General features: G+C 41.6%; 2 protein-coding genes across 8 annotated transcripts in view; one reads left to right on the top strand and one right to left on the bottom strand.

Moving 5' to 3' along the window:
* LOC119406706 (uncharacterized) overlaps positions 1-2,178 on the bottom strand; it is a 30,441-nt gene extending 28,263 nt beyond the window's left edge. For 5 of the 6 annotated variants that reach the window (XR_007417515.1, XM_049419140.1, XM_049419143.1 and 2 more), the window contains exons 1-4: positions 2,016-2,178; positions 1,753-1,842; positions 1,551-1,694; positions 1,003-1,101 (exon numbers count right to left, since the gene is read on the bottom strand). Coding sequence is in view for 5 of the 6 variants with exons in the window: in XM_049419140.1 (XP_049275097.1) it covers positions 1,003-1,101; positions 1,551-1,694; positions 1,753-1,842; positions 2,016-2,021 (339 nt within the window). In the remaining variant the exon portion in view is untranslated. Of the gene's footprint in view, positions 1-1,002; positions 1,102-1,550; positions 1,695-1,748; positions 1,976-2,015 lie in introns of those variants that run through there. The other variant, XM_049419145.1, reaches the window with a different exon arrangement.
* A 396-nt stretch (positions 2,179-2,574) lies between these two features.
* Positions 2,575-12,081, top strand: LOC119406752 (uncharacterized). 2 transcript variants are annotated; one of them, XM_037673493.2, is made up of 3 exons: positions 2,575-2,728; positions 5,398-5,424; positions 5,756-12,081. In XM_037673493.2, the coding sequence occupies exon 3, from the start codon at positions 5,794-5,796 to the stop codon at positions 6,826-6,828; it is 1,035 nt and encodes a 344-aa protein (XP_037529421.1). In that variant the 5' UTR covers positions 2,575-2,728; positions 5,398-5,424; positions 5,756-5,793; the 3' UTR covers positions 6,829-12,081. The 2 variants fall into 2 exon arrangements, with proteins under 2 accessions (XP_037529421.1, XP_037529415.1); XM_037673487.2 differs by having other exon boundaries at positions 5,398-12,081.
* The last annotated feature ends 9 nt before the right edge of the window (positions 12,082-12,090 follow it).

The raw sequence follows: 12,090 nt of genomic DNA, 5'->3' as shown, positions 1-12,090 counted from the left end.
CTGGAGCTGTTTACGTGCAATTGTTGTGCACCCCTCCGATGCACAACAATTCAAGGCTGCTCTCAAATCACCATTTCACTGAAATAACTCATTGCTCATGTAAAACAATTCCTGGAGCTTTAGGTAGGTGCCAAGAACGCAATATTATTATGAGGCACGCAGTGGTGGAGCGCTCTGGAAATTTTGATCACCAGGGGTTCTTTAACGGTGTCATGAATGACTCCTTGTGCTTGGTGAAAAGACACATATAGCGGAAAGCAGACCCTGCTGTGAACAGCTCAGCCAAATCTTGCAGGCATGCACAGTAAGGAGAGTTCGCAGAGGGAGTGCAAAGTTGTTACTTTCTCAAGCACCTTCTCTTCATGCAGTGGCCCGTAGTTGTGCTCTTCAGAAGGTTGTCATACAGCAGATCTTTCATCACACAACATAATAATAATAATATAATATCTGGGGTTTAAAGGGACACTAAAGAGAAACAATGAATCCAGGTGGTTGAAATTTCTAGAGCCCTCCACTATGGCATCTCTCGTAATCATATTAAGGCTGGTATTGATATGTAAAACCCCAAAAGGTATTGTTATATTAAAATGTGTCCTCATTGTGTTCATGGTAAAAGCAGCCAAAAAGACGATGACACGAAAAGAACGACACAGGACAGGCGCTGATCCTGTGTCATACATATATATATATATATATATATATATATATATATATATATAGTATAGGGTGTTCAAAATTAAGCTTTCAAGTGTTCAAAATTCAACACTCGGAGGTACGTGAAAACCACCTTTGCAGATAAATTTTTTATTTAGGGGGACACGAAGTGAGGCAATAATTGTCGCTGTCAGACGCCCAATTAACTAAGATTATATATGTGTGTGTGTGTGTGTGTGTGTGTGTGTGTGTGTGTGTGTGTGTGTGTGTGTGTGTGTGTGTGTGTGTGTGTGTGTGTGTGTGTGTGTGTGTGTGTGTGTGTGTGCACATAGTTTAAGATATACTCACACAAATGTCATCCGGAGGATTTGGAAAACACTGAAGTAATGTCTTGAGAAGGTGTGGATCGGAATTCTGGACGGCATAATGCATAGGAGTTCTGCCCATCTGAAGCACAGTTAAAATGTAATAATAGACAAAGGTTGCTCCACTATATTCTTATGGAATTATGTTATGCATTAAAAGAACGTTTACATCTGCACTGTAAAACAAAACCTTGAAACATAAAAGTTTATTGCTATATAGTTGAGCAAGCAATTATATGCATGCAGTTAATAGGTTTCACAATTATGCTGCACATAATTAAATATCTGGAAGAAGTCACACACGTACAAGAGTTATGATAAGCATCACAACGAGATTGTCCTTATGCACATGAACAAGATCACATTAAAATGCAGCCTCTTGCTGTTTCGTAACATAATCGCACTTGGTAACGCCGCATTGGAATGTCTGCTTGAGATACTACCACGTCAATAACGTAAAATTACGCCAGAAACAGAGCGTACGTATGCGCATCGAGACTTCCAAAGTGACGAATTAATTTTCCAGCTTACCGCGTCGCGAAGATTGGGGCTTAGCCCTTCATCGCACAGCATATATATGATATTGCGCCGTCGTTTCTGCCTCGAAGCGCTGTCTTCCGGTGACAATATGGTGAAAGTTTGCTTAGCCAGAAGATGAAGGTAGTTTCCGCCATCCTGAAAAACAGGTGGGTAGCATGAAGATGCTTGAAAAGCGTGCGCGTTTTAAACTCACGCAGGTGCTGGTGAATGGAGCATTATCGTCTAAGAGCCGGCGAACAGATAATTCATCGCCTGTTGTAACCGCATCAAAAAGAGCCGATTCCTTGAGAGTAAAGAATGGAGAAATATTAGTTCATTGGTTTGCAGCAACAGATCACTCTGCAAGTGTCAAATTCGGCTTTCCCGCACAACCGCTTGTGTGTTCAGAAAAGCCGACGGATTTGATATCGACAGTAGCTACAATATCGGGTAACATCGAGTACACATAAACGTCACCTGCATATCTTAACACGTGTTCCCCCTTTGCATTCAGATAAATTTAGTCAGCGCATGTTTGTGGGCGTACTCAATGCACAATGCTGCACACACGAAGCATCAGCGCACATGCGCGGCCCCGCAAGCCGCAAGCGGATCGGGTGCGCACCTCCCCAGATATAATATATCCCAGAGAACATCTACCACTGGTGATGACAGTGACGATGAACCAGATTTAACGGCATCCCTTTCGTTGAAAACGGGAAACTGTGTTGAAACGGGACGGTAGTCAAATAGCTTGTTTGTTTTTTAAATCTCTTCCCTGCATTTTTCCCACCAGTACTCTAACAGCGCTGGCCAGTTAACTAAGTTAAAGGGGTACTGACACAAACATTTTGGTGTGGTGTTTTTTTTTTTTTTCTCTTTGTGCTAACACGGCACATCGCTTGCTGACGCGCGCAACAGATAATTACGGTCTGTTTATTATTGTTTATTACTGAGTCTCAGTTTCGGTTTGGGAGAGCTCCGAGAACGACGCGAGCGTCTGACCGGCTCTACTGCCACTGCGTACACTGCGTAGATGGTGTCATCCCCTACCAACGCCCCACGCCCCTACGAGGTTGTTATGATTGGAGGCCGTGTTCCATGTTCGCGCGCTGAAGGTGGCGAGGCACGCAGTTCAGTCTAAAGAAGGCCCCGACGATTGCAGCTCCTGGAGTGTGGTTTTTCAGCCAGTGAGTACGCTCCAGTACACGTAGTAACGTTCGAAAGCCGGACGCAGACGTGGTAGATCGGTGTATTTTTTAATTACCAGTCTTCAAATGGCTCATAACATGACAGCGTCAACGTAGTAACGTTCGAAAGCCGGACGCAGGCGTGGTAGATCGGTGTATTTTTTAATTACCAGTCTTCAAATGGCACATAACATGATAGCGACAACATTTGTCTTGACACACAGTACATTCTCAGAAATAGGCAAGCAGGCATTAAAACCCCGCCACACACGAGCACCGTGAACATGAAGTTTGCACTAATTCACCGTCTGAATTATCTGTAGCCGCGAGAATCTGTCAGCTTGGCAAGACACAAAAATCCACAATATTCTAGAAAGGCGGACCTGCGGTGTGTGCAGTTTTAACGTCGACTGGGCTAGAGAAAACCCGAGTCCTGTGGTAAAATCTTAAATGTAGTACATGTACAGTGTCAATTTTTATGAAAGGGAACACGCGAACGCGTGGCCTGCGCTCTGCGACGGCTGCCTTCAGCTCCGTCGACCGACAGCTAACGATTGGATTGGTTTGTATTGGATTGGATTTATGGCCTCACCCTTTGTAACGGGCGGGCATCCACCGATGCCCTGGCCTAAGGACTTAAAGAAAGAAAGAAAGAAAACTATAGCGCGTACACGTAAGTGGCTACACACACATCTGACCACCACTGTACATGCACATGTTCAACGGGGAGAGCTTCGACATGTCAATGTGCGCGCACCTTTGTCCACCACTCACTGAGTCGCTTCTTGGTCGTAGCCACTCCGCCACCACCAGGAGCGTCGTTGGGCGAGAAGCCAAGCGCCTGCTGTAAGGTGGTGCCATCTGTAGGTGCTGTTGTAAGGCCCTCGCCCGCTTTGGCGTCATCTATTGGCAAACGAAATAACAAGTCATGGCGGTTGCGAAGCGCTTTTAGATAATGCCGATAACGCTGCATCTCGGCTCGCGTAACGGGCGATGCAGGCAGCGCGTCGTCTGCCTGTCAACAAATCGAGCGTGCCGCGCCAGCACTGCGCGAGCTGCAGGAATTGCCCTTAACGCGAGCCGAGAGGCAGCGTTATCTAAAGGCGCTTCTCAACCAGCCATGATTAGATGACGCCAAAAGCGGGCAAGCTTTCGTTAGCTGTCGGTTACAGTGTTCTCTGTCGGTTGACGGAGCTTATGGCAGCCGCTGGAGCGCGCAGGCCATGCGCTCCCGTGTTCCCTTTCATAAAAATTGACACTGTACATGTACCTTTTGTGAGATGCCTTACTTCTTATGTCCGAAGTTTGCCTTTTCTGAGCGCACTTTTCCCTTTGAGAACAATGTGATTTCTCGTCTCGGTTTTTGGTAGCCTTCGAACAATAGTTTTGGTACCATGCGCAAAGAAAATGTACTACATACCACACATGAGATGATCCGAATGCTTTAAAAAATAAGAGTAATGCTGACTGCATGTTATTACTTCAAAAATTTTTCTGTAGGTCAGCTGTGTTCCATATTTAGCAATATTAAGTGCAGCTGGGGAATAGTACTGAAGCAGACATAGTTTCAGTTTTGCAAAGCTAAAATATTCGAAAAGTAATAGTTGAATCCTTTAAATCATATGTAGAGCACCAATTAAGACAGCGACTTGTAAAGAAAAGACTTCATCTAAAGTTAGTGTCCCGTCTTTTTCTCAGTCTGTGAGTGCTCTGCATGATAGATCAGTACAAACTGGCCGAATGCACTACCCAAATGAATCCTCTTGATTAGTGATCACGATATTGTGTTTTCCCAGGCAGATAATTTGTGCCTCTTCCAGAGGCAGTAGCTTAGTGTGCTGAAGACGAGGACAACAAGGAAAAGACACTGGACACATGGGCACCCATGTGTCCAGTGTCTCTTCCTTGTTGTCCTCGTCTTCACCAGCACTAAGCTACTGCCTTTCAAGATGCACCAAAATGCCCACATCGCTACACTCTTCCAGAGATCTACCTACAGATCTTACCCCAAAACAAACAGATGGCATATGTTTATAATGGTAACAGTGGTGAGCAGTATCACTGGAGCCAGCGTTTCAATACAGGGACTTGTGCTCATTAGTTGCTGCCCTGACAGAAAAGTGGCTCCAGCGACATTCCTTGTTCGACTGCTGCTCATCACTTCAAGGCTCTATATTCCCATCGGGAACTTCTGTCTTATTGGGATATATGGCATGATTGAAAGCAATGTTTTAATTGGCAGTTACTCTTTGATGGGTTGTAAAAGGTATGAATGACCTGTCAGTTTGGGTACACGAAAGTGACTTGTAGGCCACTTCTGTGTGCCTGCAAGAATGAAAGAGTATTGCCAGTAAAGCTGTATATGTGGGCAAAGTTCTAAATTTTATCAGTGCTTTCTGTGCATATTACAGAAAACACTTGCCCGTATAATTGTAATGTTTTTAAAATTTTAGTGAGGTTAAAGGTGTTAATATATGAAAAATCTGTGATGGTACTTTCTCTGTATGTCAAGTCTCTGTTGCATAGTGCTTCTTAGAAATTTTTTTGGGTGGCCACTTGAACTGCCATTTGGGTGCGCTTTTTCTTCTGACATTATAGGTATGCAGAACATTACAAGAATAATGCAGAGCCGTATCCTAATCTTCCTGTTTATCTGTCCCTTCATGCAGCTTTCCGTGAGTTTGCGGCAGTATCTTGTAAGTAACTTTGCAAATTCAAACATTAACATGTATCCTGTCAGCGTAAATATAGCCTTATCTGTTGTTGGTTCTAGTGAAATTATTTGTGAACGTATCTGAGACTGTTTTGTTCATCTGCTACTGCCTTGTGCATGCCAATGCATAATGAAATGTGTGGGTTGTGATAAGGCTAGTTTTTTGTAAATATATACGTATGTTTAATTCTGAGGCCATCCTCTGAGCAGACATTGGTATGCTGTATTTGTACAACTGTATTAGGTAGTCCTTGGTTTCCTTTTCCCATTGCATTGTCATGAACTGTAATAGGTGCGCAGCTTTTTTTTTTTAGGTGACTACCATGGAGCCTTGACCAATAGTTGTCTCATAATGAGCAAACTGGAATTGTACGATGAGTCCAAATCACTGAAGGAGTGGTTCACCAAGCTTAGAGCCAGCCACCAGGATGCGGTATCCAAAGAGGATTTTTCTGCATTTCTGAGCTCACTCTTCACCGACTTTGATGAGCTCTCAGCCAGTGAAAAACAACATGCAGTTACCCTGTTGTTTGAGACGTTTGATTGTAACCATGACGGAAAAATAGATTTTTCAGAATTTGAAACGCTGTGGATTCAGTGGGTGCAAGTCGTACTACACCCAAAGTCGGCCTTTATTGTTGTTGACGTGCAGAATGATTTTATCACTGGAAGTCTTTCAGTGAAAAATCTTGCTGAAAACAGGGACCCAGAAGGCATTGTGCCCATCATTAATGACCTTGTAGAAAATGTCCCATGGAAACTTATTGTGTATTCACAAGACTGGCACCCACAAGACCACATTTCATTTTTTGAAAACAAGGACTGTCGACCTTTCCATGCCAGTAGCAAAGTGAATGCTGGAGATGCCAAAGTCTTTGATACTGTAATGTTTGCTGATGCCATATGCTGCACTGGTTGCATTGAGCAAACGCTGTGGCCAGCACACTGTATACAGGATACATGGGGGGCAGAGCTGCACAAAGACCTCAAAGTTTGTGTCGGTGCACTGATAATTCGCAAAGGCACTAGCCCAGATGTGGACAGCTATTCTGCATTCTGGGACAATGACAAACGCTCATGCACTATTCTTGACAAAAAACTCAAGGCACAGGAAATCACTGATGTTTTTATTTGTGGAATAGCCTATGATGTTTGTGTGGCCTCCACAGCATCACATGCTATGCAGTTGGGGTACAGGACAGTTATTGTTGATGATGCTTCATGTGGCACTTGTACAGAAGCCACAGAGGCCACAAAGAGCCGTTTAGCTGCGCAGCATTGCATGGTGTTGACCAGTTCGGAAGTAAAGAAACTGGTCTCTGGTCGCATGAGGCCACTTAAATTAGGCATTCAGCTTGCCGTGGCCATGGCAGCCAAAAACAAGTGATTTTCTTTTCTTTCATTCAGTGCAGTGATGAAAACTTGAGTTTACTGCAGAGCTCCACTGGTTTCTGTTGTTGCCTTGGCATTTCAGCTTTATGTTAGAGCTATTCTGACCTTTGTTGCTTCTGACAAATTTGGCTGGCAACGAGATTGCAAACATCTGACACCATGTTTGCCGTCTCTCTTTGTTGTCCTTTGTGCTACTATCAACCATGCAGATCAATGCCCGATTGCTCAGGAGGCCAGTGCTACTGAGTGCAGTACCAATATGCAGAAGCTAGCAAAGTCACTTAAGGAGGGATGCTATGCTAAAAAGTTGGGTCATGAGCTGGTTAACTGAGTTTAGTGAAATGAAATATTGATATTTTTCATTAGAATGCATATTCAATTTTATTGATCTGGTATGAACAGAAAACAAAATGTTCTGGTCGTCATATAGAGTAGTCCAGCTTAGGAAAATGATCATTTAAAAAATAGTAGATATTATATTCATTGTTTTTGAATAGATGCCTTCTAAGTGATCTATAGTGGAGGATATCTGTAGTAGAGGGCAGCCACTCACTTTTTATGCCATTTCTGTTAAAGTGTCATTACCACAAAACAAGTTTTATTGTATTGTCACCATACTTCAAATATATTTCTAGTTCATTAGTGGCACCTTTTTAGAAGCATGTCAAGTGCCTTATTTTCTTCCTGACAAAATTTTACTTTAGATACCACATTGAAAATGGCTTTTGGCAAAGCAGTTTGGAAGTGACATTTTTCGTAAAGGTGTTTCCTGGCCAAAAAGTGCGAACTGAAAAAAAAATTGGAAGGTCCACCAATAATGTCGGTTCACCTGTCATTTCAGTCATGCCATGATTGAGTATATAGAATTTTTTTTTTGCCAAATTGAGTTTGTTTTGGCTTATCTGCTCAATCTTGGGTTGTCACTGGCGAAAATATTACTTTTTTTTTCATTTTTCGCTGCATTCTTGGTTGGTTGTTTGTGGCTTAAAAACCACAAAGAGCTATATTTCAAATGAGGACCTTAATATTGCATCCAATTTTTCTCATACTCTTTAGCTGTGTTTCGATCGACAACAGTGTTCCCAAGTGCTTTTCACAGCAAGTGCATACCTATATTCTTTTCTGTAGTGCAGATAGCAACCAAACTTGTTGAGAAAATTCTTTATTGAGGAATCGAAAACAACAGCCTTTTTAAAGTGCCTGCCTCTTTTTTTTTTTTGCAAAAAATCAAGATTTTAGCCCCACATCCCTCCTTAACAGTTGCAGCTTCACTTTAAAGGACTACCATTTCAATCTTATCTGACAAAAGCTGTTTGTGTTTATAGTACTCTTTGCTTTTCATGTGGGAATATTGCATTACATGTGAAGTAGCCAAATGTCTTGTTAAATGTGACATGTAAATAAGTAGATGATTTACATTGAATAGTGATAGACTACCGTATGTATTTGTATCTGCTTTTAGTCTGCCACTTTTCCAACCTTACGTTAAGCCCAGATTTTTTTGCATATATAATTTACCTACATTGTTATGCATAGTCACCTTTATGTTACCAAAAATGATGCCACATCACGATTTTGCTGTGCCCGCTTTTGAATCTTTCATTAGTTCTTAAGAATGGACATTCTGTTCAAGTTTTTTTTATAGAATACCTTTGCAAACATGATTTCTTTCATGTCAAATGGACTTGCATATCTAGCAAGAACTGTGCTTAGCATTATGTACATTGAGCCAGGCTTGGCTTTATAAAATGTGAGCATTCATGCTAATATGCAAGGTTGCCATGTATGTTAACCTCATGCTGTATCTGTGATGCCACCTTTAGTTGCATGGAGAAAGAATTGTCGTTTCTGCCAGTATTTCAAAGAACAAATATTAAACTGAGTGTATAAGATTGCAACAGATTTTTGCATCTGAGCTCAGTTCCAAGACACTTCAAGTACTTATTTTTTTTTCTTATCTTTACTATTGCACATTTTTCTGTACTGGTACCGAACGAGACATTTTCCATCAGTGTATTATGTTTAAAGCATAACAAACAAGTTAGGGGTGACAGAAAAAGACAAGTCGAAGTTGACGTTTTACATTTCAAATGCTTAAATGTTCCGTGATGCAGCATTTACACATAGAAATCACAATAGCTGAGCACCATACTTGTGTGTATGTCTATGGCAACCTTGAAGGGCCCTCGGCAGGTTTGGGCATTGCAGTTGTAGAAGTGCGGCATGTAGATCGGTCAGTGGTGATCGTGTTTGCAAAACATCGCATGCCTGTGTGGCATGAGAACAGTAGAAATTTAAAATAAAAGGTTGCACGCTCTCTCTGTCAAGGGAGATGTGCTTGGAGAGAGAGAGTGTGAGTGTGCCTGCATAACAGGTACTCCTCGGAACGTCGTTGACCACAGCCTGTGACTTTAGTTCATCAAATGCAAAGTCTGCAACATGCTCACTGCGAAGGAAAATAGAGAAAAAAGGAGGTGGAGGGCGTTACATGAATGAGACATGCTCTTTGGCCTCTGCTCTACTTTAGACGACTGTGCTATGCTGACAGGGCCGTCAAAGCAATTCTTGCAGTTAGAGGAAAACACGCCTCCCTTTTGCCCATCCAGACTTTGAATAGTACTAAGCTATCCCTGGACGCTTTGTGTAACGTATCTAGAGCGGCTGATGTTGGCGATGCCTGCTCACTCCCAGAGCAAATAGGGTTTAAAGGGACACTAAAGAGAAAAACGATTTTTCTCGTATTAGTAAATTACTCTTTCACAGTTCCAAAATCACCATGCTTGCCGTGAGAAGACTCTTGGTAAGTGAAAACGTGCAAAAAGAAAATGCAGGTGGGGATGCCACGTTGATGTTCCTGCACCAGTCGCCATGACGTCAAATGTTTTGACGGCGTCTGCCAGGGCCTATGTAGTTCCCAATTGGCAAAAATGAAGTACGCTGTCTTCCAAGGTAGCCAGACACTTAACACAACAAGTTTCAGGAGATTTCGTTGAGCCAATGTGGCCGAAATGCCAAAACAACACTGAAATTCGTGACATCACAGTTGGAAATTTAAGTGAAACTTTCGACGTTGATTCTATTAATAAACCTATGATGCTGAAATTTACAACAGTAGTTTTGAAAGTATAATTGATTATCCTAATTAATTTATTGTTTCACTTTAGTGTCCCTTTTATGGTGGTGTGCAGGCATGAAGGAAGTCTAAATATGTTATAAGAGAAGTCGCAACTGTCTGCATTATGTAACCTGGAAAAAAGTTGTGCAGGCGTTACGTACGAAATAGCAGTTTCCTTGACAAAACAATCAGTTTGGTTGCTGAAAAGGCTATAAAAATCACTGCCAGAAACAAATAAGAAGGCTGCAGAAAGGCTAGGGAGATAACTACTGATCATTAGTTGTAATTTATGTCTATAATGTTCCCCATAGATTGAAAAAGTTATCAAGACATGAAGTGGATTTAGTATTTTTCACTGCCGTTGACTGTAATGAACAGCAGCTGTTGAGAGACAAGGTGTGAAGATAGGTTTATTGAATGTAGCAACAGTGTTGTTTGCAGCATGCCACTATCCTTTGGTTACACAAGCCCAATGGGAAAGTGCATTAATGAGAGGCTCACAGAACGTTATTACTCATGCAGACAGAGTATGCACCCCCAAAATCTACCTGCACATTATGTGGCATGTGTGCACGAGCTGTGCTTTCTCCAATACTAAGTTGTGCTGCGTTCATTTGGCAAGACTGAAAGCTTATAAAGGCATTTGCAGGGAATCGTATCGATAGAAGTGTATGCATGCCTTGAATTGCGCTGTCTACAAAAGAAACACAATGTTTTATTGCTCTACATATTGACAGAAAAAAAAAGTTGAAGGGATTTTGATAGGGAAAGTGAGCTGTATAGTTTTGTTGATTTCCTTTTTGTGTGCAGTTTAGTTCCTTGTCTTGTTGCATTAGATCTGTAATACATGGCACATGACATCATGATATAGACCAGTTGTGAATTTGCACTTAACCCCGTCTGTCTTCTGTCACGCCTAACCTGTTCCTCATTACTACTTAAAAGGCCAACACAACGAAATTTCACTTTGGCGAAATTTGTGATAAGCAGTGATATACCACTGAGACAATCTTGGTAAAGCTGCAGGACTGCAAGATAATTGTATATTTCCCTTCTTAGGGATATTTTAAACAGTACCTAAGCAAAATCTCTGTGCACACAGTAGTAACTATGATGAAAGTGCCAGCATGCCACCTTGAATCTGGCGAGTGGCAGTTTGCCCTTGTGTTGCCAACTAGCCCACATCAGTTTTACTCCTGTATACTTTTTACATGTAACATCAGTGTAAAATGTGATAAGCTCCTCGCGACACTGAAGTTAACCTGTTACTGATTTGTCCTTTCTAAACATCGGCGCACATACCTTTTTTCTTATACTTGCAACAGGCGACTAGAGCCTGGATAACCTAGTCATAAACATTACATTTTTAATAAACATCTGTACAATTGAAAGAATACTTTAGGCTGGTCAGTTGAAGTTTGCATACTGAACAAAATGCGTACAGCACCAGGCACTAGACAACATAGAGAGTGATAGTAAAGTGTTGCAATATGCCTACAGATAGCACCTGTGTTATTGAGCATGTAAAACTCATTTTCAATTTTTCATACAATTGTTTGTACTGGTGAAGCCATTTGTATGGTGAAAGCAGTTAAAGAAAAAACGCTGATGGAAAAAAACGTGTGCAGGAAAAAGCTTTTGACTCTTAAAGGGACACACAACTGTTCAGAACACGGAATTGAGATAATCCCATTAAGGGAAAGGTTGTTTATTGGCTAAAACGAGCCCCAGCTATCAGCATTGTTTTTTATAGCTTTTTTATAGCTTCTCAGATTGATTACAAAATATCCATGTGCTTTTGGGATCAATCTGTGCAAGCATAACCGCTACCAAGGTGGGAGCGTTCTGTTGTGCGATAAAATACTAGGCCCAAAAAAATCTGTTGTCAGTCCTTTTAAGGTGGAAAACCATGCTTGTTTGTACATATTGACAAGACCAGACATCAGCAGACAAGCATTTATTAGGAGAAACAAAAGATGAATATATGCAAAGTAAACCTGTTATGTGCTTTGATGTTGCATGAAACTTCTTGTACACCTTGATTGTGAAACGGTGCATAATATATATTACAAACTGGCACCATTGTTGATAAACATTTTTGTTGAAGCCCATTAAAATAGATTTTTCATCATTCATGTGAGA

This window comes from Rhipicephalus sanguineus, chromosome 1 (assembly GCF_013339695.2).
Source record: "Rhipicephalus sanguineus isolate Rsan-2018 chromosome 1, BIME_Rsan_1.4, whole genome shotgun sequence".
NCBI lineage: Eukaryota > Metazoa > Arthropoda > Arachnida > Ixodida > Ixodidae > Rhipicephalus > Rhipicephalus sanguineus.
Note: the sequence above shows the minus strand (reverse complement) of the source record. Positions and strands in the feature narration are given on the sequence as shown.